General features: G+C 43.1%; 1 protein-coding gene across 1 annotated transcript in view; it reads right to left on the bottom strand.

Annotated features, from left to right (window-relative positions):
* Positions 1 to 26361, bottom strand: part of P3H2 (prolyl 3-hydroxylase 2) — a 149602-nt gene extending 123241 nt beyond the window's left edge. The window contains exon 1 of the mRNA XM_026007357.2: positions 25480 to 26361. Coding sequence (XP_025863142.2) covers positions 25480 to 25959 — 480 coding nt within the window. The 5' untranslated portion in view covers positions 25960 to 26361. The remainder of the gene's footprint in view (positions 1 to 25479) is intronic.
* Positions 26362 to 26660: the final 299 nt, after the last annotated feature.

Genomic DNA, 26660 nt, shown 5'->3' with positions numbered 1-26660 from the left:
AAATAATCTCCACTTCAATAGATCTATAGTCTATTATGTGATGAACATAAAATTTAATGCCATTTTTTAAAAAGTTCTTTCATAGGTCCTTAAAAAGAATATTTCCTCCAAAAATTTTTGGAATCACAAAAAATGCTGTTTCCTTGGAATATAAATATACCTAATATTACATCTGGATAATTATGCTGTGGGGTAAAATCCTTCAGCAATATGCAGTGAAATAACGGTCTTGGACCACACTGAAAACTTCTGAGCTGTCTTGGGAGGAAGGGAGAGAAAGCAGATTATTCACTAAGCTCAAAAGCTCCATATTTCTTTGTTGATTTGAAAAGTGGTGTGAACTAATAAGTCTGTGCTTCTTTGTACACTGCTGATGTCTAAAAAAAAAACCATGTGGGTCTCCCTTGTGACTGGATCGTAAACAGAATGAGTCAGCGTTGGAGATGGAAGGATGAAAATTATGCCTAATAACATATCTTTATCTTGGCTCATACTTGATAACTGTAGTGTGGGGTAAAAATCAACACAGCGTAAGAGACCAGATCAGAATAGAGGTAAAGGGAAGTTGGGTTTTCTTCCCTAACAGCTATAGATCTGTGAGAACATCAAATACTGATCCAAAGAAAAATCCCTGGGCTTGGGTATTTCCTTACTTAAAAAAAGTAAGATGCTGAATATATATATGTTCATTTTTATTAAAATGAAAAAATTTACATAGCATTTTTACATATATGACTGTAATACTTGCGAATGTTCGGGAATGAACCTCCTTCCACCCATGGAATGTGCAATATTTGACTCACCCACACTTCAGCTCTTCTACATACACCATCCTGAATACTCAGCATATACAAGAGCCAGAGGGAGCAAGAATCAGATCTGTTTTAGTTAGAATTCTTCCCCACAGGACCTAGTGTTCCTAGGCAGAGGGTGGGAGCCTCACAATCACACCGCAAGCTCCTCCAGGACCCCTGCCACCAGCAGTCATACAAAGTGACCAAGTAAGTTTCCAACAGAATGAATCAGATGTTGAAGTTAATTAAAAATTCCAGAGGAGCCATTTGAAACAAGAGCAATACAAGATGGGCCTCCGAGTTCTGAGACCAGATTATTAAGAACTGCCTAATCTCTCCTTCCTTGTGACCTTCTGCTTCTAAACCAGAGGCAGGACAAGGTGGATGGTCTCTCCCAACTTTGGAAGACCATCACGGATGCTCATGTTAGCCCCCATCCTCTACCTGCCTTCTTTCTGTATCTCATCAGTACAGGGATGCGGTATTTATAGGGATAAAGCCATGGAGGCTTTGAGACACGTGAGGGGCAGCATGTCATAAGCTGGGAGACAAGTGCTGGTTGTCATGCTGGGCCTTCCCAGCCCATGGAGTCATAATCATCTGGGCAGAACAAGATGTGTGTCCAATTTGTGAGGTCTGTTAAAAAAGACTTGGAAACCACAAAGCTACCACCCTAGTGCAATTTGGGTTTTCGATCCCATATTTAGCTCTAGTATTGCCTGATACCACATCACATTTCAATCACAGAGTGAAGAAATGATGAATGGGGGCCTTTGTGGGGAAGGCTGTCTGGGCCTGGCAGGGTCTGAGTGGTTGGTGAGGTAAAGCTTGTGGTCTGGTGTCTGTGCCATAAAGTGGAAAGAATGTGAAGTCCATGAATCCTCTCTGTACGTAGATGATCTGAGACCCCGTGCTAAATCCTGAGAACTGCTCCCTCCTCGGTGCCCAACAGCATCTTTTCATTTCTCATCATGCATCAGGTCAAACAAGTTTCTTGATTAAATAAACATGGCTACATCCTAAAATAATTGGGTATTTCTTTAGAAGATAGAATTTATTTGCTTTTCCCTTATGGGGTCTACTAGATAATAGGCACTAAAAAAAATATGTTGAGTAAAGGGGCACCTGGGTGGCTCAGTTGATTAAGCCTCCAACTCTTGATTTTGGCTCAGGTCATCATCTCAGGATCGTAGGATCGAACCCCATGTCCATCTCACAGACCAGCAATCAGCTCAGTGCAGAGTCTGCTGGAAATTATCTCCCACTCTCTCCCCCACTTGGTTCTTCCCCTTTCTTGTACCCTCTCTCTCTCTCTCTAAACTAAACCTATAAAATCTTTAAAAAATATGTGTTGAACAAAATCCTTACTGAAAACAAAATATTGGTCTGGTAAATAGGGCAAACATTTTATTATAGATCTATTTCTACAATTCACTGAGCAGATTATAGACTCAAAAAATCTTTATGAATTATTACCTTAGAAAATGGACTATACACCCAGAATTCCTCACCAAGCACTTCACCACCACCACGTCTTTAACCAGGTTTCTCCTCCAATTTGGAAGACCCGACCCCATTTCCTCTGTCTGAGGGACTCTCGTTCATTCGAAAGGCACAACTTCAACGTCAAGAAGTTTTCCTTGACTCACCCTGGGTTGTCCTCTCCCAGGTCAGTGTTTTCATGGTCTTTTTCACATACTATTTTTAAACCTTGACAGGTGTGTCTCCCTACCCTCTCCCCAAACTGTGAACCTTGAATACAGGGATTCGGTGATGTTTAGCATATGATGTTTGTTCTATAAATGAATTAAATATTGAAGCAAATCTTCATAATGCACATGAAGAGGAATATTGAACACAAACAGGTAATCCAAAAATTATGCCTTTTGGCTTTCATATTAATTCTAATTTGAAGACACAAATTTACTTTCTAGGTAAACGAGAAACAACATAAAGCCCAAATCTGCTGAATGCCTTCTGGTCTGAAATAAAGTTTTCAGGTTAATGGAAGTAGTTCTAGGAGTCACATCTGCCATGTGGAAACACAAAGTGAACATAACAGTGATTTAATCTAAGAAACATATACTCTCTATTGCATGTTTCTCCCTACTTCAGAGTTATTGAAATAATATATGTCCCAGGCTAATTCCTAGTTCAAGAAAGGAAAGGAAATGTGATTATAACATGTGTGCATCTCCACGGACAACTTGGTTAGGAAAGATGCACATCACACAGGTATCTGGTTCTAGTATATGTACCATATGTTCCACATGCCAGAAAGTTTGTTTCTTTGTTTTTTTTAAATATAAATCTATAAAAGTTTTTTTTAAAGATTTTATTTATTTATTCATGAGAGACACAGAGAGAGACTGAGAGGCAGAAACACAGGCAGAGGGAGAAGCAGGCTCCATGCAGGGAGCCCAACAGGGGACTCGATCCCGGGTCTCCAAGATCACGCCCTGGGCTGAAGGCGGTGCTAAACCACTGAGCCACCTGGGCTGCCCTCAATCTATAAAAGTTTAAAGGGAACAATGGCAGAAGCCAGACCCCTAACAAATAGACTACCTGGATAATACTGAAAACAATGATGCCAAATGCAGTTTTGAGAAAATCTACAGGCTGGCAGAGGAAACCAGCATTCTGACAGTATGAGAGCAAAGAGATGTTGGAAACTCAGTATCTACTTCTTATGTTTTAGCATTCTCCGTGAAGTGGGGAAGCTGAGATACAAAGAGGCTGGAATATTAAGGAAAACACTAGAGAAAGGGAAGAGAGAACTGAACCTGAGCTCTAAGGTGGGAACCACCTGGATCCCTCATGCTCCTCATGTATCATTAAGGACATGCAGTCACATTTTCCAGGAGGTCTTTGTCAAACTGTATTTCTATCAAAGAGGAAATGTTTCAGCTGAAATCATATACAAGGGCCATGTAGATATTCTGGCCAAGTTGCTATGAAAATAACCTCAGTGCCATGTGTCACTTCCTCACCAACTCTGTCAGTCTTTGACTTACTAAAAAACAAAACCCTTAGAGGAGACAGTCAGCTTAGCAAAACAGCTAGTGCTTAAGGCAAGATATAAAATCTAGAAAGTAGTCCCATTAAGAGCTGCATCTCACTTACTTGTTTTTTCTTTCTTTCCTTTTTTTTTTTTTTTTTTTTAGGTTTTTAGGAAGGGCCAAGGACTTCTGGCATTTTTCCAAAGGCAGGATACTGTCCTAGTTATCTAACATTAGAGGCCTTACACCTGACTTATTAAGAGGATTACTCTTTCTGGAAGCCAGGGCCTGCACTCTATTTAGTCGCTGGTATGTGCCCTTTTATTTTAAAAGCTCATTCATTTCAAGCAATATTTTTTTTTTTCTGATTTAAGGTAATTAAACACAAATAATTAGACTTTTAAAAGGGCAAAGAGGAACAGAAATGGCAAGGAATATCACATCCTTCCCCTCACTCTACTTTTTTTTCTATATTTCTTATTTTTGTTCATGGATCACAATCCATCCAATTTTGTTCATGAATCACAATCCATCACAGTTTCTTATCTGTAAAAAAAGATACAAATGCCTATTAATCTCACATTTTTAGGGACTCATTTACGGGCTTTCTCTTCTCTCTTTCCCAACATACTATCCTGAATTCTGTCCCTTATTAAAACTTGCCTTAATAATGTAGGAAACAAAGTCATGCAGGGAATGAAGAATCGCAGACTTGAGGACTCTAGATGATTCTAAACATCAACTCTGAGAAAAAAGAACACTGAGACAGCAGAAAGCTCCCAAACAACACTGAAGCTCTAGCTGTGGGTACATGGTGACAATAAGTGGTAGATCCCAAAGGCATAGCTGTGTGACACTCGTCTGCAATGTTCAGGGCTTAATTACTTCAAAGCTTGACAAGAGAGCGGATTAAGGAAAAGAGACAGTCAATCTTCACTGCAAATGACCATCTCTGCCCCTATACCAGTGAATAAAGAGACTGACCAAGGAGATGGTTTGGACAGAATGGTAAAAAAAGATAGGAAGGAAAGTTCTGAAATACTAGATAACCAGTAAGGGCAAATCAGATAAAGGAATTTGAGCAGATTGAAGGAAACCTATTAAAGTAATGTCCTTATAGTTGCTGAATTCATAGAGGCTGGTAGTTGGGAGAATGGATGAAAAGCAGGACCATGCTGAAGTATGCCAGGAAGATGTCCAGGGGCCGGGAGTGGGGGTCAGTAGCAGCACTGGGGAGAATGTGATAGGGTATGGGAGTTAAAGTGGCCATACAAAAAAAGTGTGTGTCTGCTTTGTTTTCTCGGTTTGGTTTAATATCATTGTCATCAGGATTAACAGTAAATACACTGGAAATGATTGAAAAGCTCGTGGCTTTTGTTTAAGTTTGGCAAAACTCACCATAATAATCCTTAATGAAAATTCCAGGAAAATTGAAGATCAAATGTTGTAAGTTTATATATTGTTTACTGAAAGATTCCAATGAAGTTATTTATGTTTCCTTTTACATGACAAAAAACTCACATCTTTTCTCCATTTTCATTTCTACTTCCAAGAAGAAAAATGGTACTGTGTAGCATAAGCCAAAATAATTTCAGAGAATTCCACAAACATTGATACACAGCAACAGCTAACAATCTTTTTTATTTTTTTTAAAGATTTCTATTTATTTATTCATGAAAGACACAGAGAGAGAGGTGCAGAGACACAGGCAGAGGGAGAAGCAGGCTCCATGCAGGGAGCCTGATGTGGAACTCGATCCCAGGACTCCAGGATTACACCCTGGGCTGAAGGCAGGCACTAAACCGCCAAGCCACCCAGGGATCCCCGGCTAACAGTCTGGTATACTTTATAACCAGACTTGAGAATGAGCTGATCAGGAAAATTAATCTCTGTTTTACTGTCTGCAAGTGTGGGGCTATATACATTGCAAAAAAATGCTAATCAGCAACCTAATACCGAAGCTATTCCTTCCACCCAGGAAGGGAAATCATGCACCACATCCTCAGGTCTGTTTCCACATCCGTTTTGAGTTACAAGCAGGAAATCTCAAGCCTAGGGCTACATTTCCTATTTACCTCTGTTTAGCACTACAACCAACCTTGGGATTCCTACAGAAAGCATTGCTTTGGGAAGTTATTTTCCATTTCTCTTGCATATCTGATGTCCTTCAATTCTATGACCCTGGTTGCTGGTGGCAACAAGAACCATTCTAGACAGATATGTCCTAATTTATGAAACAGTAAACCAAATTTAGCAGCCAAGCAAAACAACCCACTGATTCACATTTTCCCTGCAATATCCATGGGACTCAGACACAGTTCCATACTCATTGGGACAATGGTGGCCTTCGAAAGGCTGACTCAAGGTCACCAGCCCTAGTGTAACAAACAGTTCAGTTGCACTTGAGCACACCACACACACCACGATTGCCTGGTTATATCAGAACAACTCTATCAGCTTGCCCAAACCTAACTGACACCACAAGTTTGAAAACTTACTAAGAGAATAGAATCAGTATTTCCCAAAGTGTGATCCGTTAGTTTTAACAGAAAAGTTAACATGTGCTTCATGCTTATGACTTGCTGGACATATCTAAGTACTTTACATGAATTAGCTCACTTACTATTCACAATACTTCTAGAACTGCTCATTTTACAGACAAAACACCCAGATTTATTATTATGCTCATTTGTCAGATGATAAGACAGATTCACAAATGTTTAAATAACTTGCCCAGAGCTATAAAGATATACGCAGGAGCTTGAAGTTGAACTGTGTCTCAGGGCACCTGGCTGGTTTGGTTGATAGAGCACGCAACTCTCGATCTTGGGGTCCTGAGTTCAAACCCTACACTCAGGCTACAGATGACTTAAAAAATAATAATAAATAAAAAATAATAATGAATTGTGTCTCAAAGCCAAACACTCTAAAAGTCCATAAAATATGAAGAATTATTCCTCAGATTGATACAGTGTTTGACATTTTGCTCCTAATTCCAGAACATAAAAGAACAAATCCCATCCAAAAGCTTAAGAGCAGAGATTTCAATTGAGATTTCTCTTGAACCACATAGTAGCAACAACAAGAAAGGGCTAAGTCCATGAAGATATGTCAACTTAGGGGAAAAGTAAAAAACAAAAACAAATTGTAATTTTAACTGCAAGTCAAGGGAAAGACGGGTAAATAGAGAACAAAGGGCAAAGTGAAAACAAAATAATAACAAAAACATGTATAATTGTAAACCATCTCATTCAAAGTACTATCTTAGATTCCAAAATCCTATAGCTCTTCAGCTTATCAGAGAATGAGATCTAGCACTGTCCATCAGTGCTTACACCAAGCACAAATAGAATGTTTAGTTCCATTCTGGACATGAAACACAAACATACCCCAAGAACTGGCCACATAATCTAGGTCTATGTAACTGTCATTTCATTTATGTGAAATGGACAATTGGGAGTATTACCCAGAGGGCTCAAGAAAGAAGGAAGGTGGTATGGGTTCCACCTCCCATGGGAAAAATTTTTGGTGATCCCCACATTCATTTGTGCCACCATGCTAGCTGCTGGCTGGAAACAGCATTCTCACACCCAGCCCCTCTCATGCTGTCACAGGTCAGGGAGCACAGACACCCAACAGGGCCAAAAGCTCCCACATATTCAGGAAAGAGACAAATGACTGAATTATATAGTCTCTTTAGCTTGGAAATACCACATATCAAAAAAGATAAAGACACAGAAGAATGTAATGGAAACTTATGAGAGTTTACAGCTTTGTGGCTATGAAGAATGCTTCAAATCTGAGCAGAGAGCAGCTGTGATATGTTGGCAGGAACACTGGTGTTAGAGCGAGACAACCTCCACTGAGTCACACTGCCATTCTCTCAGTGTCTGACTGGACAAACCCGAGAATCTCAGCTTTCTCACACGGCTCCCACGAGGAAGTGAAGATGTGTGTGAACATACTTTACACATTTCCAGGCATGACGCAAACATGAGACATGATTCTCTTCATTTCCATGGTAATTCACACCACTCAAAAGCAGTGACAACTAGTGCAGGAAGCTAAGTGCTGGGACCTATCAGGCATGTCCTGACTCTGTCACAGAGATGCTGCATGCCTTCAAGAAAGAAACTGCTCTACTAATGGTGCTGGTTTCCCATGTACAGTTCGATAAAGTCAATAAGGGAAAGACTCATAAAATAAACATGTGATTGATAAAAAACCGGAAGTAAACAAAAAACCCTAAGAAGGCAATGCACTGACATAATTTCAGCTCTACGATCATGCCAGTTGACTTGAAAATTGAGAAACCCCCCACCCTACCACACCACACACACTAAAATATGGGACCAACTAGACCACCCTCACAAGTTCACATTCTTTCATTTCTTTCTATCTCATGTATCATATTTAGAAGTCTTACTCGAAGGGCCATTTTTATTGCTGCTAGATCTCCCACAAATTGCCAGATAATCTTTAGGAGCTGATGTTATCACAGGAATTCAAAACAAGAAGCTTCAAATATTCTAACCACTGGCCTTATCAAACAATTCCTGCTCCAAGTATTGTTTTAAGCAACAGCATCCATTCCCCACTCCCCACCCCCCAGGGATAAAGGCATGCATGGGTCTGGAATGTATTAAAGAAAGTCAGAGATCTTAAAAATTTCAAGGACAAAACGAAATCTCTACATATGCTCTCATATGTCTGCACTATCCATATTTGATTTATACAGGCTTGAAAGCATTTGGAAAAATACTTTTAGGCCATATTATTGAGCTTTATGGCCAGGATGGATATTGTCACAGTCCAAGTAAAAATGAGCAATTCAGTGTGATAAAAAACAAAACAAAATCTTATTAACAGAGCAACAGCAATTTTACAAGGTAAAGCCATTTTATAAACTGTACATATTCTTTTATGAATAAAAAATAACCTTTCTTGTACATTTGTACAGAACTTGAACATTTTCAAAACACTTTCCTCAACCCTAACAGTAAATCTGTTCCATAGACAGAGTAATAGTAGTGTATCTCCATACTCTCCTCAGAAAGGGGAACTGAGTTTCAAAGAAGTTAAAGTCTTTTTCAGGGATCTATGGAATTATTGTTTATAATCAAACAGTGTGCCATTTAAGGTTTTAAATGATATCAGAGTTGAGTTAATCTCAGGCTCCTAATCAATTGAAATTTTAAATAAAATTTATTTAAATAAAATTTTATTTAATTTTATTTAAATTTGAATTATTTGCATTTTATTTAAATAAAATTCATTTTTAAATAAAATGAATTTTAACTATTAGCTAACAAAATTTCAGAGGGACGTCTATAGAACTGTGTAGCAAATACAATATTGTTTTCTAACACTGGAGTTAAAAAAGAGAGATAGTTTTTGAACTGAGTAATAGGGTCAAAATATTTCTTCTGGATTCTGATGCTACTACAAAGGCCTATTTCTGTGATTTCAAAGGGCTTTCCCATTTGACTTTCCTCTCTAATATACTCAGTATTTTAGGTTGCCTAAACCTACCATTTTAGTGACTAAATATCGAAGTTTTTCACGTTGAGAGTAATATGCTAGGATTTATTAAGACCAAATCAAGGAGCAAACAACTCGATTGCTGGAAGTTTCACAATTCAGTAGCATTTAGTGACTTTGTTTATCAGAGGAAATATCCTGCCAAACATTAAAATATACTTAAGCTGGTAGAGATTTCAAGGTTATACATTTCAATCATCTCATTTTATACATGAAGAAACTAAGACCAAGAAAGAGGAAGTTCCTCATCATACAGCCACACAGAGGTAAGCGGCATCTAATAATTAGAGCCACAGTATTCTAAATCCTTCCTCTAGTACTGTTTCCAAAGTATCACACCCAGCTTCATGTTACTAATCTTTTTTTTTATGTTGTTAATCTTAAACTGACATATAAAAGTTGGACCAAGTACAAAGAATCAAGCAGTGATATCAGCTATGCATCAATAATCTAGGTCAAAGGCTCACATGTCACAATCTGTAGAACGAGGGAGGTATTAATTATGATAATGTAATATTTACTCTGGGACAATGGGAGAGAGAGAAGGGAATCATCACTTAGGAGCATTTTTTTCTTATCTTAAGTCCTATGTAAATTGGTTTCTCATTTATAACACAATAGGCAAATCTGTATAATATATCCTATTGGGAATATAGACCAGGGTGATCAAATATTTACATATCTTGAAGAGTTAAATCATGGTGTTCCTGAGGGCTCTCCTCTATGGACCCATAAACAAGTGAAAGGGCAGGCTAGTGGTAACTCACCAAAAAGTGCTGAGACTTCTTTATAAGCAGGACTTTTTAAAGCAGGAGTAGAAAAGAATACTCAACAATGAACAGTGACACAGTCCAGTTGATTTACTTAGATTTCATGCAGTGTTGATGAAAGAAGGTTGACTAAAGACTTTTTTTGTCAGAGATCAGAAAGATTTTTCCGTAGCTTCTTGCAGTAAAGCACTGGTAACAGCTCTGTCAGAGTCTTGAAATCAGGCCCACTCCAAACTGCATTCATCATCATCCTGGTAATTTAAAGATCACTTAAAGAGTCTGCCTGGAGACTTATGGTTCTGAACAAGATGGAATAAACTCATTTCTTCTTAGATGTCTCATTAATTACACCTAAAAACTCTGGAAATACTGTAACGGACCAAAAGGTGGCATGAATAAGGTGGACTGGCTCGGGACCCAGCACTTGAACATAATAGCGAATTTTCTGGATTTTCTTTTTGTCTCCCAAATATCCCAGATGGAACTTTGGAGAAGCCTCACACTGGAAATGCCAATGGGGACTGACAAAACAAAAACAAAAAACAAAAAACAAAAAAACAAGCCCAGAAACATGTTTTCTCTAACTAAAGGACCAGAAAAGTTAGGCATTAACAGAATAGAAATGCTGGTGACAATAAGTGTCCTACTTCAGCCAAACACAACGGGGAAAAAACCATGCTCACCCTCCTCGCCCCTGCTTGGCCAGCTGGTTGAGCACAGAGCCTGGACTTCCACAGCCCTCTTCCCCGGGAGTAGCAGGCATGACTTCCCCTCCCATTTAGAGGGTAAGGGAGCCATTTCAGAGAGGAGGGAGACAGATAAGGGATTCTATAAATATTTACGAATGACTTAACATCCTTTAAGTATTCTTTACCAGGCAGTCCCAGGCAGACCCCTAGAAACCCATATAGGAAACCGATGAGAAGTAACTTTGGCAAAGGCTTGAGAACTCAAAGTACAGTGTGGAATATGGCCAGGTTTTTGGACAGGCCTCTGGATAGCATGCAAGTAAGGCAAATTAGAAGAGCTCTGCAAAGGCTCTGTAAACAAAACTGGGTTTTCCAAGTACACTATGATGTGCCTGCTAAGACAGGAGTACCCACCGTCAGCTCCTAAGCATGGATATTTTGATCCATTGTTATTAATCCAATTAAAAACTTTCAGTAGTACCCTTTTTTTCTAAATTTTTTTAAGATTTTATTTATTTATTCATGAGAGACACAGAGAGAGGCAAAAACACAGGCAGACAGAGAAGCAGACTCCACGCAGGGAGCCCCATGTGGGACTCGATCCCAGGTCCCAGGATCAGGACCTGAGCCGAAGGCAGACGCTCAACTGCTGAGCCATCCAGGCGTCCCTCAGTGGTACTCTGTAATTGCAACTCAATTCCCTTTAGTTGTTACCTCAGAAACACCTGAGCCAGAAATCTGAGGACTGATGTGATTTATACACGTGGCTCTTGTTACTGCTAAATATTACATGAGTGTGTGCTGTTTTATTTTTTCCTTTTTCCTTTTTCACACCCTGTAAGTAAGTTATTTATACGGCAGGTGCTGGTGACCCTGGTCTCAGATTACATAAGCCAGCATGGAGAAACAGGACAGAGAAAGAGATGGAGACTTTCCCCATGAAAAAGTATTTCAGGGCAGCCCAGGTGGCTCAGCAGTTTAGTGCCTACTTCAGCCCAGGGCATGATCCTGGAGACCCGGTATCGACTCTCACATCAGGCTCTCCGCATGGAGCCTGCTTCTCTCTCTCTCTCTCTCTCTGTGTGTGTGTGTGTGTCTCATAAATAAATAAAATACTTTAAAAAGCAAAGTATTTAATGATAGCTCATCTGTGGGTATAAGAGAAATTTTCATTTCATAAGAATGTAGAGTCTTATTAAGTCTATATTGGAAAAAAAATTAAATCTTATCCATCTCAGTATCACTTCAGTGCGTGAACCTTAAATGCAGCCTCCCTATTAAGCATTTGTCAGACTCATGTTCAAACACCTTCTCCTGGGGTTCCTGATAATATCTAAAAAGCTCTTGGTGTTAGGAAAATCTTCCATGTTTGAGCCAAGATCTTGTTCTCTTTAACTTGTGCTACGTGCATGGGCCTGGCTCTTCAGTCCAAAATTCTACAACTTTTTTCTTTAGTCTTTTCATCCCTATTTCAACTTTTCTCTTATAAAACATAGCTTTGAGTCTTTTATCTATCTTTTTGTCCTTCCTGAACATAACCCAGGTTTATCTAATAACCTTGTAAAAGTACCACTGAATTAATACTAGTGTGACCTCCTTTCCTTCCACTGATGGACTGGCATCAGACACAATGAAAGGACATCCTTTCTTGTGACCTTTCAAATTCTTGGTATCTCATTCTACTTTGTATTCCATTAGATTCTCATCATATTCTTCTTTTCCACAGGCAGACAGCTGAATCTCTGTACCAGTCCACTCAAGTATCATAGAATCTCTGGCTGGCAGAGAGAAACCAGCTCTTAGGCCAACTGGTCCAATGTTGCCCTTGTCCAAAAGGACACCTGAAGGGCTAGAGAGAAACATCAGTGATAAAAGTAGAGATAAAGCCCATATTGCTTGATCCTAGACTGATTACCTCCCCATTGTTACTTGAGCTACTCACCCAATAACCTGTTATATAAGAAGTAGTCACATTTTTGGGGTCTGTGATAAAGAGATATTTTTTGGATTCCCAAATGTAGGCCATCCCCAAGGGGTACTCAAGATGAGGGTGCAGAAGAGGCTCAAGGGACTTAAAATTCCCAAGACTTGTTGGTCTGAGGGAAGAGATTTTATCTAATAATAGGAAACAGAGAAGGTTTGGAATGTGTTTGAAGAGAGTCAACTTTTTTTTGGAAAAATACAAAGAAGAGGCCACAATCTCAAGGAAATTGTGAAATCAAAAGGTCCAAAAATATAGTGGGGAAGAGAGCAAAAGGACTTTTTATAACACAGTCCCAAGTGCCTGGTCAGAAGATGATTTTTGTTTTAGCCCAGTGGTGCAAGAAGGCAGGGCTCCATTGTATAGAGAGTTGAACTCGAAGCCAGTAGCTCGAACTGAGCAGGTCAGGTTTGGGTTTTTTGTGTCTCTGAGTTTTCTGTATCTACTGCATGTGTAATCATCCTCTCAGTTTATCAGGGTATACTGGCTTAACTTCTCTTTTGTCTTTCACCTTTCCTCACAATTTGCCCTCGACCCAGATGCCAAGAGGCAAAGAATATGCATTTTTGTGTCAATGCCAACCTAGGTGAGCCCACAGTTTTCATTAATAACTTCTCACAAGAACCCAGGAAAGTAGGTGTAACTACCACCCATTTTCCAGATAAGAAACTTGGGCTCATATAGGTGAGTTTTCCCAGGTCACACGATGCTTAAAAGGCAGGACTTTTTGAATACAGGTCTGTTTGATGCCAAAACGCCAGCCAAGAGAAGTACATGAGAACTCAGGTTTTGTCATCAGAAAAACCTGGGTTCAGGTTCTGACTCTGTTACATTGTACTAACTGTATGACACCAGACATATTAACCTTTTAAGCTTCAGTGTCCCTATAGCAAAATGACAATTATGCACTGACCACTGAACAGCATAGGTTTGAACTGCTCAGGTTCACTTACAGATTTTTTTCAGTAAACATAGCATGGTACTGTAAATGTATTTTCACCTTATCTTATTTTTGCTTTTAAAGATTTACTTATTTTAGAGAGAGAAAGAGCAAGTGCACTAGCATGTGCAAGTGGGTGGAGGGGCAGAGAGAGAAGGAGAGAGGAGGAATCCTGAGCAGACTCTGCACAGAGTAGGAAGCTCCACACTGGGCTCGATCTCGGGACCCTGAGATCATGACCTGAGTGGAAACCAGGAGTGGGGATGCTTAACCGACTGAGCCACTCAAGTGCCCCTTCTTCTTACGATTTTCTTAATAACATTTTCTCTAGCTTACTTCTTGTAAGAATACAGTATATAATACACGTAACATATAAAATACCTCTGAACTGACTGTCGAGGCTACTGGTAAAGGCTTCAGGACGATTGTAAACCATTAGTAGTTAAGTTGTTGGGGGATCAAAACTTGTATGAGGATTTTCAACTGTGTGGGAGTCGGTGCATTTAACCCCTGTGTTGTTCAAGAGTCAACTGTGCTAAGATCTATATTAGGGTGATTAAGAAAATTTGATGGGAAAAGTTGGTAAAGCTTTTAATGTAATACCTGAAACACAGTAACAGCAAACAAATAATATCTATCATTACTAAGAATTATGGTTATAAAATATACTGCCTCAAAGCTAAGTCTGAATGTTTTTTTTAATTGTCAAGACTTTATTTATTTATTTATTTATTTATTTATTTATTTATTTATGATTTAATTATTTGTAGAGCTAGCAACAGAGATAGTGAGAGAGAGCATGAGTGAGGAGGAGAGGAAGAAGCAGTCTCCCCGATGGGCAGGGATCCAGACTCCCAGCCCCATCCCAGGACCCCAGGTCATGACCCGAGTCAAAGGCAGACGCTTAACCAACTGAGCTACCCAGGCACCCCCTGGTCGGTTCTTTTAAGGTAACTTCATTATCTTTTCACAGGGTTAGACACGGAATCATAAAGACAGTGAGTAACTTGGCACACCGTAAAATGGAAGGTTGAGCTGCTCCTAGGATTTCAAAGAAACCAGAAGTGGCAAAATGGCATTTCCCTTAACAAACTTAAAAAGTCACTGAAACCACAATTTACTTGGACTTCGCTTTTGAGGCACTGCATTTTATAACTGTAATTATTGGTGAAATTTCCTTAAAGGTAGCATTTCATATATCACCATATATTGATTTTTTTTCAAGCCTCAGACTAAGACACATTCTTTTAACACCTATGATCAATCAAATGTACTCTTAAAAAAAAAAAAAAAACATGTACTGTGGATTCAGTTAATCCTCCAGCTTTCCCACCATCTCTGCTATGACACTGCAGGACTAACATCTGCTTCGGAACGACTGATTTTAGGACAGACATGGAAGTCAGCGTGTGACACTCACCTGCTGCTTCCTGCCACTTCCTTTCACGTGTGGGACCCTGCCTGAACTTTTGATTTCATTGCTCTTGTTTTCCTATTTTTTTTTAAGATTTTATTTATTTATTCATGAGAGACACAGAGAGAGGCAGAGACACAGGCAGAGGGAGAAGCAGGCTCCCTGCGGGGAGCCCGCTGTGGGACTCCATCCCAGGACCCGGGGATCATGACCCGAGCTGAAGGCAGACACTTGACCACTGAGCCACCTGAGCGCCCCTGCTCTTGTTTTCCTTGTTTCTATCAACTCTTCATCTTTCTCCCTTTATTTCTCTCCCTTTGGGGTCTGAATGTCTGTGTCCTCTTGAAATTCGTATGTTGAAACCTAGTCCCCCAGGTGATGGTATCAGGAGATGGGCATTTGGGCAGTTATTAGGTTGTGAAGGCGGAGTCCTCACTTATGGGATTAGTGACCTTTATTATAATCGTGACTCTAGAAAGCTCCCTGGCCCCTTCAGCCATGTGAGGTTACAGCAAAGCAGGTCTCCCACCAGACACTGCATCTACATGCCATGATCTCTCCAGAACTGGGAGAGAGATTTCTCCTGTCGATAAGCCACCCAGCTTGTGGTGTAACAGACTGGGAACCACTCTGACTCTCTCTTTCTCGAAATCTGTGTCATTTCTTCTTGCCCCTGATGCCCTCTTATTTATATTCCCCGCTTTTCAGACTTCCTCTGTTTAGGGTTTGAGTCCAGCTGTTTCCTAGGATTACATGTAACACAGAGCTAACTGCAAGAAAATGAAGAGTTGCAGTGAACTACTTTTAAATGATTGGGTTTGGGTATACTCCGAGTAGGAAGTGATGTAAGTTAATCCTGGAGTCTGGAGTTTAGAACTAAGGAGTGTTGGCTTGTATTGCTAAAGCAACCTGTCCTATCGCATTCAGTTGATAAGTGTAAGTAGAGAGAAACCAGAGCCTCTGCTCTCTCACACCAGCTGAATTAGTGCACCCACGGGGGAGGACCGTGGCTCATAGGAGATGAGCCCAGTGGTTTGCATCTTGGAGAAATAGCTCTATTTCCAATGGGTTTCCCCCATAAAGGGTGTCAAATTATAGCCAAACATTCTCATTTTCATTAATATCATGATCAGTGAGCATACTGCCCTCCAGCATATATCGTCAAAAACTTGCTTTATACTTGCCTAACCTTAATGCCCAGTTATCTAAAATATGGCTAAATATTTAAGTCAGTGGTTCCTGATGTGAAGTGATTTTGACCCCCAAGAGACTTTCTGCAATGTATGAAGTTTTTGTTGTCATAGCTGGGAGGGGGCTTGAAAGTGTTGCTATTGCTATCTAGTAGCTAAAGCCCAGGGATGCTGCTAACTGTCCTAAAATGTACAGGACAGCCCATCACAACAAAGAATTATTCATCCCAAAATATCAATAGGCCAAGATTTGTAAACTCCAGCTTAAATGCCTACTGACCTGAAGTCCTGCAGACTCCACTGCGTAAATGAGCCTTTGGCGATCCTGTAGAAACAACGATTGACTGTACACTCTGTCCCTGGTGGCATTTCTAAATGCCATATGCTAGAATCAAATGCTGATTATTGATCCTGGATTCAATCTAAAAAATATTAAGAAATAGCTCTTGCTTCAGGGGGAAAATAATTAGTATGGTCTTCTGGATTAGTCTTTGATACCATAATTCGAGGTCATTCTTCTAAAAACAGCCAAATCTGGTTTTAGAGTAATTCACTGTGTCTGGAGTCCTAATTATGTGTTGATTTCTTCATGCAAGCCTATTGATCTTGGCAGAGCAAGAGCTAAAAATTTAACATGCAAGGAGGAAAAATAAATCAAAATGGGCTCACTTAACGTTTTGGTGATTGAAGGTTTATTAACAGTTTCTCTGTTTTGCTTTGGATTTATTTATTTCATTCTATCTCCTGCTTTTCTCTGGTCCTTTCCTGAGTTCCAGTCTAATTACACTGCGATCCTCAGCAGTATCCCATTACTTGCACAAAAATTGAATCCACTCTTTGCAGATAAATGGATTCCAGGAGGATCATTCTGATACTTTTGAACTCCTGGAAAATCTGACATCTTGGGTCTCCCTCGCTCTGGTTTTATTTCTTCATTCCCTTTCCAAAGAGAGTCTCCGCCTCACTCATTTTTGTTAGGCTTACTGGGGAAGAGCAACAACCTAGATTCCTATTCTTGAGTTTTTCTCAGAAGTGAGTAGAATTTCAGCATTTATTCCATTTAGCAAATAATGTGTTTCATTTTAATTTGGTTGAGTCTGTGTTTTCAGATGGCAAAATAAAGGCTCCAGGCTTTAGGGGAAAATAAAGGAGGCTTTATTTTCCCATCTGTAAAATGGGATGGTTGTTAACACCGATGTTCCATGGATGTGGCAATTGAGCAGCTGCAGAAACATGGGAAGCCGGGAGGGGAGGGGAACATCTTCCCAGCATATGCCCAAGTCTTGCACAAAGCATACAGGGAAAGCGACATAAATAAAGTTTCATGGAAGTAGACACCAAGTATCCAGTTAAATAAGAGGCTCTGTGGCCTTCATTTCAGTAGAACCAGAAACCTGATATTGCCTCTACCACTACCTGCTTTTCTCTCTCCTCCATCAACCCCTTCCATCTTCTCCTTTTTAGATGTGATTGCACTGTGTGGATCACTGATAGGACAAGGAATGAGGGAGGAGAGGTAGAAACAGAGAAGTTAGGTACAAATAGTAAAATACAGCAGAGAGGGGTATAGCCAAGTGAAACCAGCTTGTTCTGACAATAGTCTGCATCCCCCTTCAGTCCTAAAAACCAAATATCATACTCAGCACTCAAGCATAGCAAATCATTTTTTAAAGAGGCGTTTGGGCCATTTGGCAAACGAGAGTTAGGCCTCATGGAATTACACAGCTAGGAAGTCAGACAGCAGGAAAAGGAGGGATGCATAAAAGGACAGAAAAAGAATTATAGAGAACAGCTGAATGGAAAACAAGACAGGAGACATTATTTTTCCTAATGAGAAATGCAAACTGTTCCACCAGACAACGATGACTCTTGGCTGAGTGGCCTATGCATCATGTGAATGAAAATGCAGGGTGGGTAGGGCAGTCCAGGAAGCTATGCCTTGTGGTTGCTCTGTCTCTGAAGGCCATCGGCCCACCATAGGTCTCCGTTGTACCCCTGATTCAGCAGACGCTACCCTTCAGGAGGGAGCCATGCCCACAGCGTAGAGCCTGGAAAAAGCACTGGCCATACATTAGAACACCTACCTTCTGCATGCACCTCCACCTACTGACTCTTTCCTTTTTTTTTTTTTTTCTTTTTTTAAGGTTTTATTCACTCACTCATGAGAGACCCAGAGAGAGAGGCAGAGACACAGGCAGAAGGAGAAGCAGGCTCCCTGCAGGGGGCCTGATGCAGGACTCGATCCCAGGACCCTGGGATCACAACCTGAGCCAAAGGCAGACACTCAACCCCTGAGCCGCCCAGGCGCCCCGATTCTTCTTGATCTGTCATGGAAAGTCTGAGACCAGGGTCATCAGCTATTAAGTAACAGTGCTGCACCCACCCTCTCTGGTCATGAAGTCCATGCCTGTCTAATATTACCCTTGCTAAACCACATTTCTGGAGCAAAAACACTTATCTCTCTCTCCCAGCTTGAAGATCTGTGTGTGATTCTAAGAAATCCAGTTTACTCAATTCCTTGGCAAAGGAAACCACTACTATAGTGGATTTTCATTTTAGGTGAACCTACCCCCCTCCCCCTTTCAGAACGTTATCATGCTCCCCCAGTGAAGCAAGCTGACATTTTATTAAACATTCCCAAAGGATGTCCACGCAGCTTTCCCTTTGGAGTTTATCCATGAGCAAATGGTATTAGCAACAGAATACATTCGATTCTCAGACAGGGGATCTGTGAAGAAAGACCAGCAGTTTATTGCTTTCCTTGATTAAAACCTGTAAAGGAATCCCTGATTCCCCAGACTGAGGAGAAAACTTGTAAGCAGTTGCTACTCTGATCAAACTGAATTTGAAAGCGTCTGTGGCAGGACACCTGGGTGGCTCAGTGACTGAGCATCTACCTTTGGCTCAGGTCCTGATCCTGGGGTCCTGGGATCCAGTCCTGCATCAGGCTCCCCACAGGGAGCCTGCTTCTCCTTCTGCCTGTGTCTCTGCCTCTCTCTGTGTGTCTCTCATGAATAAATAAATAAGATCTTAAAAAAAAAAAAAAAAAAGAAAGAAAGAATGAAAAGAAAAGAAAAGAAAGCCTCTGTGGCACTATTTGTCATCTCAGTAGCTGGCCGGGACTCCACATGGCCAGCCCTCTGGGAGACAACTAAGATTCTGATTACTTGGCTCAAAGGACCTAAAAGCTGCTAGACAAACAATTTCCCATATTTCCTTCCTAAGAAATGGGACAGAAAGATGGTACTAGTGGATTTTGATGACTCAAGCATTAAAAAAGGCTCAATTGTGAAATTGTGAGACCCACCAAAAAAAAAAAAAAAGGGCCTCATCATCTGAGGAAATAATCCCTAGGACAATTCCAGGACAGCTATCTCAAGAAGACATAAATTTGACTTCCTATTTGAAATAATTTGGGGGGCAAAATGTACACAGTCTACATTTAGGTTAAAAAAAAAGAGAGATTTAAAAACGGGATACAAAAAAGATTTTTATTCTGAACTAACGGGATTTATATTGTGCAGTGTGACCTAGGGTTTCCATTTTCTGTTTGTTTTGTCTTGTTAAGGCATTCATCTAGAAAGAAAAAAAGTTGATAAAGCAGAATAAAAGTGAGAAAGTTCCTTGAGTTTACTTTTTTTTTTTTTTGAGAAACCACTAATAAAATAGATTATGGTCAAGAAAAAGGGAGTTTAGGGAGATGACTTCAGGAGGGAGATAGGATTGCCTAACTTAATTGCTATTTCCTCCCCCCCCCCACCCCCGCTTTAATTCTGAGAAGAAAAACAAAGGTCAAATGGCCCAAAGCACCAACTCAGAAACAAAACAGGCAGGGGTAAGCTTGTTTTAAGTAAAAAAAATAAATAAGCGCCACTAGTTTTTTGCTGTTTTTTTGTTTTTTATTGAATGGCTGGGAACGGTGGGAGAAAAACAGTCACTGTCAAACTAGTCCTGATTATAGATCACAGAAATGAGGAAAAAACCTCCCTCTCTTACATTTGTTTAAATTCAACAAATATATAGAATGTAGGCACAATAGGTCAACCAAGGGTATTCTGAAACATAGCTTTAAGTAGTAATTAAATTAGGAGAGAAAGACGAAGGAGAAAGGAACAGAGGTCTGCAATATTCACCAGAACTTACAAGTAGAAAAGAGTGAGAAGTCAAGGAATCTTGTCTTTCTGTAACTATCTCCAGCCTCTGATCAGCAGGGAAACTGAATAAGTCGTGTGACAACACCTCCTGCTGCCATTCAGAGATCTTTCTCTACAATATTTCACATGCAAGAAACCAAGCTATTATTGATTCAACAAACATACACTGAGCATTTGTTGCAACTGCCCTCTGTGTTAAGATATTCAGGGGGAATATAGATGCTAAGGACCAACTCAGACCTACTATACCTAAATCTTTAATTTTAAATCATATATTTTTTAAATCATATTTTTAATGCCCAGATGATTAATAATAATCACTCATCTATTAAATCATCCAGATCGGAAACTCCCACTTTAGGATATGCAAAAACGACTAAGACAGTTCTTGATGTCAAGGAGCTCAGGTAAGTGATAGGTATGAATTTTCAGGAAACAAGGTTAAAAATGAAACATGTTATGAAAGGAAGAAATTCCTTGCTGTGGACATGCAAAGGAGGCAGGAAGGGTGTTCTCTTGGGAGTTGCAGAGGGCATGAAGGAGGGCCTCACAGAAGCAGGTATATTTGTGTTAGGAGAGTGACCATTTGAACATGTACAGGAGGAGAGAAAATCTATTACTGTAACTAATAAGAAGAAAGAAGCTGTCTCCATTGTTTTGGGTTTTGTTGTTGTTGTTGTTGTTTTGAGAAATAGGCCCTCCTGAGTACTTTATGCAAATCTTCCCTTAAACCTAACCTAAACCAATCAGATAAGTCCTCTTATCACCCCATGTGGCATAGGGAGGAAGTAAAGCTCAGAAAGTTTATGTAATTTGCTCAAGGTCACACAGCCAGAGATTGAGGAGATAAGTTTCTTTTTTTTTTTTTTTTGAGGAGATAAATTTCAATTCTAGATCCATCCCATGCTAGAGCCCACATGCCTTCTAGAGAATAAACAAAGCCTAGATATGCAAAAGTATCAGCTACCTGAGACCAAGCAGCCATGGTTGGCTCAGGCTAGAGGGTGGTCAGTGAGGGGGATAGTGCCAGGAAGTTAAGGGGAAGCCGGGCTGTGGATGCCGCACTTAACTCTGTGCACTTTATAAGGCAGCAAGGAGAAACCATGGAAGGTTTCTGAGCAAACAATACTATAAGGAAAGTTCTATTTTAGGCTTTGGGCAATGAATCATGAGTTATATCTTATAATCCGATAAACATCAAAGTTTGAGGAGTCTCACCATGCACTTAAACAGAAAGGTGTGGCTAGGAACCAAGTGGAGCTGCTGCCTCATAGCTGTCCAGACCAATTCCCAACATGCCAGCTCTCAAGGAAGATTCTACAGAGCCCAGCTTAAGAGACATGCAGGGAGTGTCTGCTACACCCCAGGATAAGGACCTACTCATCCCTGGAGCTGTCCAAATCTGGCAGAGGGATAGCCCTGGGGACTGCAGCATTGCCTGGGACCTGAGGCGACCCAATGGGGCAGCAGGCACAGTACAAGCATGGGCATCCGTTACTGGCAAAGGTGAGACTCCCGACTACCGCCCTGTGCTCATTTCATCAAACCGTGTTGGCTTTGCCATTCAATATGTAACACTGAAAGAGTCCCTTTCCCTCCCCTCATCAGTGACATGACCAACTGAACTTACAGGGACTTGGATTTCCTAATTCTCAATGCCTCTTCCTCTCCAACACATGAGTATAAAGGATCTGCTTCCATCAGAGGCTCACCAACTCCTGAGAGCACCTACAGCTGGTAAATCCTGACATGCGAATAACTGTACTTCCTTATTTCTAGGCAGCCCACTAGTTCTGACCATATTATGGATTTCCAAGTTCTCAAATTCTGACTGTAAACTCCTCGCTGGATTTAGTGTGGCCCAGGATTATCCTCTGGGAAGTGCAAATGGAGTCCCTGATGTCAAAAGCAACTTAAGGACATAAGGGGCCATGCTCATATCCAGGCACAGCCAGACACATTCACATTCTATAATCGGGGAGTAAATACTTCTGAATCCACACTTGTCAGAGCCTGACTACACTTTGTTATTATTTGAGAGTTTTGTTTTAATCTCAAAGGATGGTGTCTGCATGCATGGGTGCGTGCGTGCATGCATGTGTTTATGATTAAAATTCCCAGGAAGCCAAGCAGAGGCTGAAACTGCGGCGTTCTTGGGAGAGGGGAGGGAGGAACCGCGGAACACCTTTTACACGTTCCCAGACACACTCCTACAAACTCAACCATCAAAAATGAACTTCCAGGGATCCCTGGGTGGCGCAGCAGTTTGGCGCCTGCCTTTGGCCCAGGGCGCGATCCTGGAGACCCGGGATCGAATCCCACATCGGGCTCCCGGTGCATGGAGCCTGCTTCTCCCTCTGCCTGTGTCTCTGCCTCTCTCTCTCTCTCTCTCTCTCTCTCTCTCTCATAAATAAAAAAAAAAAAATTTAAAAAAAATCAAAAATGAACTTCCAAAGAAATACAAGTATCTCCTCTTTCAGAGATTATCAATTATGTAGATCCAAGAAACTTTGCTTATTAGAGTCGACGTAAAAAGGGAGACGATAATTGTGCTGCCCTCAGAAACACTGCTGGCGAAACAGAAATTAGCACATGGGTTCACATATTTTGGGGAGAACTTCTTAAACTACGTTGGTTCATTGGATCACACCCAACAGTTCACCCACAGAGGTGCCCACAAGTGACTAATTCCTATAACCAATTCAGAGCTAAAAATTTGAGGCATGTCAAACCTATAACTTCACCTCTTACTTGACCTATACATGTCAAACCTATAACTTGACTTCCAACCAGACCAGAGGACTGAAGCAGAATCACTGATCAACATAACATGAACAGTGAGGGGAGCTTAATTACAGAACTGAAGAAATCCACATCGTAAGAGTTGCCTCATGGTTATTTATTTTTACAGGACTGAAAAGGAATATGCATTCCTTCTCCAGACATGAAAAAGGAAAATCTCCCCAAGATGTGCGACAGAACTATGAGCAGGACTGCCAACCTCACATCTGAGACTCCCACCAGGAAGACTGTGCTATCAAGACCAAACTCGGCCACCCACGTTCTGTTCTGCAAACTGACTCAGCAGATCTTCGGCTGTCGGGCACTCAAGGTCTCCTCTCTCTTGACTATTGACTGATTTCTCCAAGACCACGAAAAATTACACTATTCATCCAAAAAATATCAGGCTTATACTTAACACATGGTTTAGCAAATTCATCAAGAGGCAAAAGCAAGCAGAAGAGAATCCTGCAAAGGATTCAGGCTTGATCCTTATTTCTCGCCCAAGTTGTATTAGTCTAGTGAACTCCAGCCTCTCAACCACAGCAGTGGAAGTTAAGTATTAGCCTCGGCTGTGATTTCCTGAGCTCCACAAACAACTGCAAATCTCCAGTGTCCCTCCCACGAGAGCGCAGACCTCGTAGGATGGTGTGCACATGTATCTGTACATGGTGTGCACTTCTGCGATCCGAGAAATGTAGCCTGGTGTATTGGCTAACGCTACTGTAGGACAACCCACTAAGCCACTTTAGCAGGTGCAGAGGGGACAGTGATATATTGACATAAAAAGCCAGAAAATGGGGGATGGGGGAGAAAGTGTAAGTTCAGAGCAACATGAATTACCGGGGGGGGGGGGGGGGGGGGGGGTGTTCCAGAAACTCAAACTAAATTCTCTTTGGATCATCAAAATTGTGGATACGGATAAAATGCCAATATACACCGTTTATCTCCTAACACAAACTTCAGGCAGATTGAATACACAGAAATTAAACCTAAAGGAGAGTATTAGGCATCTGATGTCAAATAACTCCAATGCTTATTTCCAGAAACTGGAAATCCTCTACCAAAGGTCTTCTGGAGGAAAAGTCAGCACTTTGGGTAGACGCTTTGAGTGAGATTGCCTCACACAGATTCACCTCCTTCCACCACACCTTCTCCCCTACTTTTGATCTTTACTGTTTTGTAAGTGCGGGGGAGAAGAGAGGACACCAAATTTGTTTCAGAGCAAGTCAACTTTTAACCCTGCTATTTGGAGCATGTTTTCTTGTAAACTTCAGAGAAAAGGTGCAGACTGGAGTGTAGGAGGGATGAGAGTGGAGTCGAAGGGAAACGGGGGTGAGGTTAGACCAAGAAATGAAGCAAGAGAAGACCTTATGCTAGACCCAGCTCTGCCAAAGTCTCCGAAGTCAGTGCTGAATGGATACTTCAAGCATCGTCTCGTCAGTGTAGTCCTCTTTTCCAGAGACAAGTTGATGCCCAACGAGCTAATGGCTTGAGCAGGTCCCATCTGGTGTGTGTTAGGGAGCCTGGGCGACCAGATAGGAGATGCACGAACACAGGACCGGCAGGTTAAAGGAGACCGGCACTGAGAGGTTACGGAGCAGAGCGCCAAGGGGACTGAGGCAGTGGGGAGGGCTCCAGAGAGTGGGGGCGTGAACTGGGCGATCTGGGCACCTTGGGGAGGGCTAGGGCAGAGGAGCGAGCTGTGCGCCCTGGGCACCTTGGGGAGAGCTCCGGGGGGGGGGTGTGAGCTGCGCGCCCTGGGCACCTTGGGGAGGGCTGGGGGGGGGGGCGCGAGCTGCGCGCCCTGGGCACCTTGGGGAGGGCTGGGGGGCGCGAGCTGTGCTCCCTGGGCACCTTGGGGAGGGCTGGGGGGCGCGAGCTGTGCTCCCTGGGCACCTTGGGGAGGGCTGGGGGGATCGCGATCTGTGCGCCCTCGGCACCTTGGTGAGGGCGGGGGGGGGGGGGGGGCGCGAGCTGTGCGCTCTGGGTACCTTGGGGAGGGTTCGAGGAGGGGACCGAGCTGTGCTCCCTGGGCACCCTGGGGAGGGCTCGAGGGGGGGGGTCCGAGCTGTGCGCCCTGGGCACCTTGGGGAGGGTTGGGGGGGGGCCGAGCTGTGTACTCTGGGCACCTTGGGGAGGGCTCGAAGGGGGGGACCGAGCTGTGCGCCCTGGGCACCTTGGGGAGGGCTCGAAGGGGGGGGCCGAGCTGTGCGCTCTGGGTACCTTGATGTAGGCCCGCTGCAGGTAGTTGTAGGGCACTCTGCGCTGGAAGTCGCTGCGCACATCGTCGCTGACGCGGTGGCGGGACGCGGGGCCCCCGAGGCGCTCGGCCTGGCAGCGGCGGGCGCAGCGGGCGCGCTCCAGCAGCGCGCGGAAGAAGGGCAGCTCGGCCGCGGGGCCGGCGCCGGGGGGCGCGAGCGGGCTGCGGGCGGCGCAGCGGCGGGCGCAGAGCGCGCGGACCTCCCGCAGGCGCCGGTGGCTGCGCAGCGCCGCTTCCAGGTCGCGCACGGCTCGCTCGTAGTCCTCGCTGTAGTAGGCGGCCACGCCGCTGGTGTAGAGCAGGTCGAAGGGCTGCAGGGGCCCGGGCTCGCGCTGCGCCTCCGGGCGCGGGCTGTCCGGGGGGCCGCCCCACAGCAGCGGCGGGAGCAGCAGCAGCAGCGGCAGCAGCGGCAGCGGCAGCGGCGCCCAGATGCGCTCCCGCATCCTCCGGCCGGCCCCGCGCCCCGCGGCTCCCGGCACCTGGCGTCGGGGCCCCTCTCCCGCCCCTGCCGCGATCCGGCCGCCGCGAGCCCAGGTGGCCGCCGGCGCGCTCCGCGGACTGAGAGGCGGAGGCCGGGTCCGCCGGCCGCTCTTAAAGGGACGCCCACAGCTCACACGCTCCTCCTGCCGCCCGAGCCTCCGCGAGCCGCTCGCCCTGCAGCCCGGGAGCCGGCGCGCTGGAGGCCCGCCCGGGCCCGAGCCTTGCACGCGTCTCCCTTGCGCGTGGCCGACCGGACGGGGTGCTCCCTTGGTGGGGCGGAGGGCAGTCCGGCTCGGGGAGGTCAGCGCTCTGGTCACTTTCTGCAGCGTGTGGCCCCGTCGCAGTGTGCGGAGCCCTTCACCTTCCGAGCAGGCGCTGGCGCCCCATCTCAGGCTGGCGACAAAGCACCAAGGGACCAGTTGGCCCGGGGGCGAGTCTTGAGGAGAAAGGCGATGAGGTCAGGTGTATAGAACCGTGAAAAGGCCAAAGGAACCACGCAGAGAATCAAAGCCTGCTGCTCCTCCCCTTAGGAGGGGTCTCTCCCTTGCCCTCTCACCCCACTTTGCAGGAGCCAGGGGTAGGGGCAAGGGGGGGGCACAGTCGCCCACCAGGCGGTATCAAAAGACCTAGAGGACCCCTTGGAGGAAGGTGTGACTGTCCTCAG

The sequence above is a fragment of the Vulpes vulpes genome, chromosome 3 (genome assembly GCF_048418805.1).
Source record: "Vulpes vulpes isolate BD-2025 chromosome 3, VulVul3, whole genome shotgun sequence".
Classification (NCBI taxonomy): domain Eukaryota; kingdom Metazoa; phylum Chordata; class Mammalia; order Carnivora; family Canidae; genus Vulpes; species Vulpes vulpes.
Note: the sequence above shows the minus strand (reverse complement) of the source record. Positions and strands in the feature narration are given on the sequence as shown.